Below are 8,417 nucleotides of genomic sequence, written 5' to 3'. Positions count from 1 at the left end.
CGAATCTAAAAAAATCTGTACGCATACCTTTTTTTTAGTCAAATCTATACGAATACCTTCTCGAAAAAACTAAAGGTGTTCAGCCCATGACAAAACAGTTGGGGCTTCTCTCGATTAGGCCCATCTACCAGGCCCGTAAAAGCAATGCAGTCATCTCTTCTCTCTGCTCGTTGTTGAACGGGCGCCCAAGCAGACGAGGGCTCGCAATACCGGAGACGGCGCGAAACCGCAGGCGGCGGCGAGGGGGAGGAGACGCGTGGTCGCGTGGAGGCCCACCTGATCGACGGCCGCTCGCAACGGCGGTGCGCCGAATCACCTCGCCGGCCATCTGAACTTCCTCGACTGCACCATCGACGCCCGCTCCTCCGTCCGCTAGAAGAGCCTCCAGGTATCTGCTCTGACCTGCCCGTCAGGTGCTTGTGTTTATTACTGTATGTCCCCATAGCATCCTAGCTCGAGCAGCCACCTAGTGATCACCTGACCACTCACTGGCTGAGCGCTAGAGCCCTTGATCTCGCGCTTGCTTGGCTTCCTTGGCTTCGTTGTACGGGGTACTATGATATGCAAGAAGGTGGACTAGCAGTACTATGATATGCAAGAAAAGAAAAGTAGAAAACCGACCGATTCGACAGGTTTTTCCCGGTTCGGTGGTGGGATGGTTTGTGGAGCGGAAGAAACCGCCAGGGTCTCTCGGGTGAGAGCCGAGTACAGGTTTTTCTAACCACCTAGACTACGACGGATCGTGGTGATGTTTGCTTTATGATATAAAGCGGGGGCAACCCTTTTTCGGTTAAACCGCCAGGGTCGCCGGTTCCCTTTTTCTTCTGGCAGTCTGGTCCAGTTATTTAATCTATGATCTGCACGCGATGATAAAATAGCCTAACAATGGGCTTGTGTGGAAATCACTGGTACCAAGTGTTTTGCTTATATACCCATATATCATCATGTTATTACTTCCTTTGCATGAATCATTCCATGACTTACTTTCTTAGGTTACGTCTGTTTAAACTGTTTGTTGCTTCTCGTGCCACTCCCAGGTTAGCGCGCAGATTGCTTGGCAGTAAGAATTATGTGTTGAGGCAGATTGCTGCCAAAAGTATCGGTCAGTACTCGGTGGATTGGTTGGGGCTTTGCCAACAATGGATGCTTGTTGAACGTGAACGCCATGTTTGCTGAAGGCTAAACGTCTTCCTGTGCACACATTGAGTATATATGCACGTACATGAGCATTCAAGTGACCGCAACACCCATAACTTCCGCTGCCATGGCCAACAACTTCGCTTCTTCAGTTAACAAACCCATTACCGAGACCTCCTCGAGATGCCTGACAGAGTCCATCACCACCGCCCACAACTTTGAGGTGACTAGCTACTCTCTGCTCCAGGGTATGAGTGCGGGCAAGTTCATTAGCTCGAGCACATTCAACGTCGGCGGCTACGGCTGGAACATCAGAATATATCCTGATGGATGGAAGGAGGATACAGGTGCCTACATGTCGGCCTTCTTGTGTTTCTGCAGTGGGACTACAGATGCAAAGGTGAAGTTCACTTTTAGTTTATTGGAGAAAGATAGAAAAGTTAATAAGCTAGAGAGCTCGACATTAACCTTTAAGCCAGTAGGTGGTACTTGGGGCTGGGAAAAGTTTATTGAGAACTCCAAGCTTAAGGAACTGCTATCCCGCAATGACAACCGCTTCACAATCAGATGTGTTTTGACGGTCTTGAAAGAGCCTCGCATAGAAGATAGCACAGTCATAGTCCCAGTTCCGCAGTCAGATCTGCAAATGCACTTTGCAAACATGTTGAAGGATGGAGAAGGCATGGATGTGACATTCAGTGTCCGTGATCAACTCTTCAATGCACACAGATGCGTGTTAGCTGCGCGATCGTCTGTCTTCAAGGCCGAGCTCTTTGGTCAAATGAAAGAAACCACCATGAAACACGTCAAGATTGATGACATGGAGCCTTCCATCTTTGAGGCACTTCTTCACTTCATATACACTGATACGCTGCCAAGCAACTGTGATGTTGATCAGAATGTGGCATTGCAGCACTTGTTGGTTGCTGCAGATCGGTATGGACTGGACAGGCTAAAGGCTATTTGTGAAGGGAAACTATGCCAGAGAATCGATGTGCAGACAGTTGCAACCACCCTTGCTTTAGCGGAGCAGCACGGCACGTTGCAACTCAAGAATGCTTGTCTCAGATACCTTTCTTCACAGGGCGTGCTTCAAGCTGTCAAGGAGACTGATGGATTCAAGCACCTCACAACAAGCTGTCCATCAATTATGGTGGACATTTTAGGCACAGTCGCCCCACCTTAAGGGCTTGTTCGGTTAGGCGGGGTTTGAAGAGGTTTCAAAGGGGATTAAATCTCTTGCAAGTCTAAATCCCCCTCAAACCTCTCCAGTCCCCTTCAATCCCTTTGGTGAGGGGATTAATCGAACAGGGCCTAAGTAATGTGGGCACTCTGGCTGAGAATTTGGTCCAAAATGTGAAGATCTAGTAGTACTATATCGGGTTTAATTTTATCATGTGTCCAGTGTATCCACTGTAAGACGGAACTTCTCTTTGGGGATGTGTGCTATGTGGTCTGACTTATTGGCACTGAAAATTCTATACTAATTAGTTTTCTTGACTGTAACAATGACTTATTGGCACTGAAAATTCTACTCCCTCTGTCCCATAATATAAGAGCGTTATTGACACTACGCTAGTGTAAAAAATGCTCTTATATTATGGGATGGAGCGAGTACCAATTGATTTTTCTTGACTGTAAACTGTGGCAGGCCTTAGGCCAGCCTGAACTGCTGAACACTTGTCAAAAACAGTTACAAGGTGCACAGAACCACAAGAGGCTAACTAATTTGCTAGCCTGGTGTGATACTTCTACATAGAGAAAAGCCAGATGTTGATGTCATTAAGCGTGTTACAATGTGTTGTTGGTGTGGCGAAGTCATTTGAACATCTATCTGATTACCCTGCTGATGTGTGACTGTCACCCAAAGGTGAGGTCCAAACAGCAGCTCTGTTTGTGTTCTTCAATTTCCTTTCTATCAGGTGCTCTTGCAGTGTGTGCTCCATCCCGATTCCGTAGGTTTGGCGACCCCTTCCATTGTGTTTGACAGATGATGCTTACTCATGGATGCCGTTTTTCCCGTGTTTCCGGCTTCAACGCTAGTTGTTTTTTGCTTTTGCTTATCTTTGGAAGATTTTCTGTGTTTCATGTTTGCACTTGGTGTTTGCCGGTGTGGTTCTCTAGTGTTGTTGTTCTTCTTCGCCTGAATAAATGGGCATGCGATGTCTGCATGTTTCTTACTATCAATTACAGTTACTTTTTTTAGAGAACTTTGCCGCACTTTATTCAACAACGTGGTTCACATGAATTGTTACAGAATCGTGTGGCTCAACTAACCACACATGTCTATCAAGACCCAAAGATAAAGAAAATTTAGCTAGGTTATCAGCTTCGAAATTCCTTCTTTTAGATTCATTGATGAACTGGCAGGCCTCAAAATCTCCTTTCTGGAAAACATAGGAGGGCGACATGCAACGGTGATCCGGGAGCTGAATTAATTACTGTTGCTTTTTTAGGAGAATTAAAAAAATGAGGATCTTTTCGGGGAATTTTTTTTTTGTGCCGAGCAGCTCAGTGGGCCGTCAAAGGCGGCCTGTGAGACCCATCTACACGGCCCACTGCAGCAAGCACGTTACTGGAGTAGCCCACCATCAATCAGCCCAACAAACCCTCTCTCTTCCCCTGTTCCTGATGAGTCAAACACCCGAGCTGGCCGCGTCGACGCATTACCGGATGGCGCGAAGCCGCGAAACTCAAGGCGGCGGCGACGGCGACTGCGGCCTGTGGTACCGTGGAGCTGGCCTCGTCGACGTCCGTCCGGGTGAACCGCGCCCACGGCATGGCCGGCGACCTCTCCTTCGTCCTCTGGAAGCGCCACTAGGTCAGTTTCTGCCTGCCTGCTTCACTCCTTGCACGCCAGGTGCTTGTGTTTATCCCCATCCGTTCATAGCTGGAATAGCAACCTAGTGACCATTGACTGATCGAGCGCCGACGGCCCCCCATGCTTGCTCGGCTCCGCCGTGTTCCGTGAGTACTCGTCCGTGCTTCCTGAAGGGAAACATTGTTACCTAAACCTGTCCCTCGTATCATTTTAGTGTTACTAAGACACAAAATCAAGTTAGCATTTCAGTGCATCAGCTCACCGTATGCATGCTGTGCGAGCCATGCTGAGTTCAGCACATCGGCATAGCCACGCTGATCCCGACTCGTAGGCATACTAGACGCTGGATGATGTCACGTTCCCATGGTCGTGGTATCTCCAGATTACCCAAATATAAGAATGTCTGTAACTGCTATTGCAATGTCGCTCTATCTGAAAACAGAGCGTTCAGTTATGCCAGGTTTGGGGGTTCTGTGCATCAGATAGTTGTGCTGAGCTTTTGCGCAGAACTGTTGGTGGTGACCTACTAACCATGATTTTTCTTCTTCTAGCTTTGGTTTTGAGTTTTTGCAAAGAAAACGAAGCTAGCTTTGGTTTTTGTTTACATTTTAGTGGTACTATCGGCTTTATTCATTCATTTTAGTGGTACTATCGGCTTTATTCATAAATTCTACTATTATCTGGTGAAATACAAATAACGGTACCAGGTTTCATACATATATGTCAGGTCGCCCCTCATCCACAGCTGCGAGCTTCAGAGTTGAGCTGGATGCCCTTCAGTGCACAAGTCTCCTGAACACGATGAGCTTGCCATGGTCTGTCGTCTGTTCCAGCAGCAACATTCATACGTTTTTGTCCACTACTCCAGTGCAGCAGCAGCAGCACAACAAAAATAATTGAGGTACCATACGCGTGACGATTTTAAATACCTTTGTTAATATCACATCGATTAACTGAGGTATATACTTACAAGTTTTATGCTATTTCATACGATACAGAACGCATGATATTTGTGCACAGAACGCATGCTATATCGTGCACCAGAACGCATGCTATATCGTGCACCACAACGCATCTGGTACCAATGGACTCAGACCAAGGAACAACTTATCTATATATAAATGAAGCCATCGCCATGTCCATTGCACCTTACAGCATCCATGTACACACTAGCTAGTGATAATAATGTCACTCATCTCCACAGCACTTGTGCTACTTGTTCCCCTAGGCCTTTACTTGTACCTGCTGCGGTCTAGTCGTAGAAGATCAAATAACCCAGCAGAAGCAGTGCTCCCCACAAAATTGCCAATACTAGGCATGCTCCCTTCTCTCTTGGCCAACATGTACAACTTCCATGAGTACAGCTCTGTGGTCCTCGCTGGATCAGGCCTCAACTTCAATGGGGACGGCCCACCTGGAGCCGGGATGCGATTCTTCATCACCTGCGACCCTGCCAACATCCAGCACATCTTCACGACCAACTACCACAACTTCCCCAAGGGCGCGGAATTCGCCGCCATCTTCGACATCATGGCTGGTGGCCTCTTCACTATCGACGGCGAGCTGTGCCGTCGGCGGCGCGTGAAATTTGCGGGCGTGGTCAGCAGCCCGTGGTTTACTGATCGTGTGGCAGCCCATTGCTGTGACAAGGTGAAGGACCACCTCCTCCCATTGCTTGCTCGCATGGCGACTACCGGCACTTCGTTCGACATGCAAGAGTTAATGGTGAGGTTAATGTTTGACATGACCGCCATGGCAGTCTTTGGCGTGGACCCTGGCTTCCTGTCCTCGGACATGCCTCCCATTGATGCCTCCACTGCCATGGACACAGTCATGGAGGTGGGATTTCTCCGGCACACCATGCCAGCCTCTTTGTGGAAGGCAATGAGGTGGCTAAATATTGGTCCTGAGAGAAAGCTCCTCGAAGCGAAGAAAGTGCTCCACAGGTTTGTTGTGGATACGATGGAGAGGAGGAAGAGGAACGGAGAAAATGTTGGCCACAATGAGAATGAAGAGGTTGTAGGTGATATTTTATCTTCCTACATCAATGACCCGGACTTCGCTGATGATGACTTGCTCCGTGCGACACTCATTAACTTCATGATCGCTGGGAGGGACACAATTGGCACGACCCTGCCATGGATATTCTACAACCTTGCCCAGAATCCTAACATCGTGTCAATCATCCGTAAGGAACTCTCACCTATTGCATCGCACAAAGCAGCCAACGGTATGGGTGCAATGGTCTTTGAGCCGGAGGACACCAAATCTCTCGTGTATCTGAGAGCCACCTTGTACGAGACTCTCAGGCTATATCCACCAGCGCATACGGAGCGCAAGACAGTGGTTACTGATGATATCATGCCAAGTGGCCATGAGGTGCACGCCGGTGATGCCATCTTTATCTCTCTCTACTCCATGGGAAGAATGGAGAGCTTGTGGGGTAAAGACTGCCTCGACTTCAACCCAAACAGATGGCTCTTGGAAGACAACAACAAGCTCAAGAACGTACCTTCTCACAAGTTCCTGGCCTTCAACTCGGGCCCGAGGGTTTGCATGGGCAAGGAAATTGCGGTTATGCAGATGAAGACCATCGTCGCCACAGTCATGTGGAACTTTGATGTGGAGCTGGTGGAAGGTCAGAGCATCCAGCCCAAGCTGTCTTGTTTACTGCAGATGAAATATGGGCTCATAGTGAAGCTGAAGAAACGAGAAGCGTAACACTATGCTCTCGTGTCTTAAAGTGTGTGTGTGTGTGTACGCGCGCGTGCGTGCGTGCATGTGCACGCGCGTGTGTGTGCGCGTGTGTGTGCGTGTGTGTGCGCGTGCTTTTATGTGAGACAACTTTATTCACGTCAACAAGTGGATTTTTTTAAATGATTACCTGAGAAATCAATTATGGCTCGGGCAGTGCAAATGTTCTCAGAAACCATGTACCGAAACATCATGATAAATAATGTAAGATTACCCAAGGCAATGATCGGAAAATTAAGCAATTCAGTACATATATTTGTGGTAGTGAATAGATATGCGCATGGCCAAAACGATGCCCTCCTTTTCGAAAAAATATATTTGTTGTAGCACGCTGAACTGTTTGTTTTTCTTGCCGAGAGTACATAGGCGTATGTTTTCTAGACACCGATATCTGGGGAATGTTCCCTGGGAGCGTTTTCCCAGCGAACACTCAAAATGTCATGTGATTTCGAATAAAGTTGCCATGGCAACTTTACATAAATTGCCATGATCGGAAGGGAAAACGGTCATATGTAGCGCAAAAAAATGTCAGCGATTTAAAAGAAAAAATATTACCATCCGTGTGATCTCGATCAGAAGGCTACGAGGTCGTTCCCTGGACCTCCCTCCTAGGGAATGTTCCCCAGTTATCATTTCTCCTTCTTTTTCTAACTCATGCCCCTCTCCATATTTTTATTATTATTTAACTTTTCTCTTAAATATATGTTTATTTAATCCTAAAATACTTTTATTATATATATACACACACACACATCATCTATCAATTTGCAAATCTCAAGCACCAAATGCAATTGACAACTCCACGAGGATGCTTTGGTGTCATACATAAGGAGTTTTTATTTCCTTTTACTATACTAGTTAACCGATCGTGTCAGCTAACACCAGTCCCTAGAACGACCGCACTGCAAAATGTGGATTTTTAATCAAGCGCTTCTGACGAAATAAGCTTGGCGCCTATTGGTTTTTCCGGACTCTCTGTGTGCAAAGGTGATGAAAGCTAAATATTATCCTCATGGGCACCTTATTGATACGGTATCTGATGTAGGACAGAATCCTAGAGGCCGATCTTTCACGTTTGGAGAGGAATCCTACCAAGAACACAAAGAACACGAGAGGAAACGAGGGGAACACGAGGAAAACACAAAAGAAAACACTCAACCAACGAGATCCCGTCACACATATGCTAGATCCAAGAAACACAAAGAGATACACAGTCCGAATCCAACAAAGGACGATACAAGTGGCAGTAGTTCATCTCCGAGAGGAGGTCTTGAATCCGCGAGGGATCTTCCCGTAAAGGGGTCTTGAATCCAGGTGGATCTTCTTCGAAGAGGCCGCGGTCTCTCACGAGGAGGAGATCCGTATGGATGAGCAAAGCTCTATCTCAAATAGCTAATCCTTTGCTAACCCTAACTAGGAGGAGGGGTGGTCTATTTATAGTCTAAGCCACGAAGGGGTAAGTGGGAAAGGGTTACATGGGCTTCGGCACGAGTCTTTGCTCGCAGGCAGGCCGAAGTTTCGGGCGGGGCCGGAAGTTCTGGGTAGGTTCTGGCCGGGTTCCGGGCTATCCAGAGAGTTGGCGCGCTCGGAGCTGGTCTGGACTCCGGGGGCCAGAGGTTTCGGGCAGGCCGAAAGGTCCGGGGGCCGGAAGTTCCGGGCTTTCCAGAAGCTTGTCCCTGCTTCTTCTTCCTTCTCCTCTTCCATG

General features: G+C 47.6%; 2 protein-coding genes across 2 annotated transcripts; both read left to right on the top strand.

Moving 5' to 3' along the window:
* Positions 1-216: 216 nt before the first annotated feature.
* LOC119306139 (BTB/POZ and MATH domain-containing protein 2-like) lies at positions 217-2,571 on the top strand. The gene is made up of 2 exons (XM_037582450.1): positions 217-388; positions 1,038-2,571. Exon 2 carries the CDS (start codon positions 1,223-1,225, stop codon positions 2,321-2,323), a length of 1,101 nt encoding a protein of 366 aa, XP_037438347.1. The 5' UTR covers positions 217-388; positions 1,038-1,222; the 3' UTR covers positions 2,324-2,571.
* A 1,237-nt stretch (positions 2,572-3,808) lies between these two features.
* LOC119311597 (noroxomaritidine synthase 1-like) lies at positions 3,809-6,937 on the top strand. The gene is made up of 3 exons (XM_037587251.1): positions 3,809-3,958; positions 4,686-4,859; positions 4,957-6,937. The coding sequence occupies exon 3, from the start codon at positions 5,144-5,146 to the stop codon at positions 6,677-6,679; it is 1,536 nt and encodes a 511-aa protein (XP_037443148.1). The 5' UTR covers positions 3,809-3,958; positions 4,686-4,859; positions 4,957-5,143; the 3' UTR covers positions 6,680-6,937.
* The last annotated feature ends 1,480 nt before the right edge of the window (positions 6,938-8,417 follow it).

The sequence above is a fragment of the Triticum dicoccoides genome, chromosome 5B (genome assembly GCF_002162155.2).
Source record: "Triticum dicoccoides isolate Atlit2015 ecotype Zavitan chromosome 5B, WEW_v2.0, whole genome shotgun sequence".
Taxonomy (NCBI): Eukaryota; Viridiplantae; Streptophyta; class Magnoliopsida; order Poales; family Poaceae; genus Triticum; species Triticum dicoccoides.
Note: the sequence above shows the minus strand (reverse complement) of the source record. Positions and strands in the feature narration are given on the sequence as shown.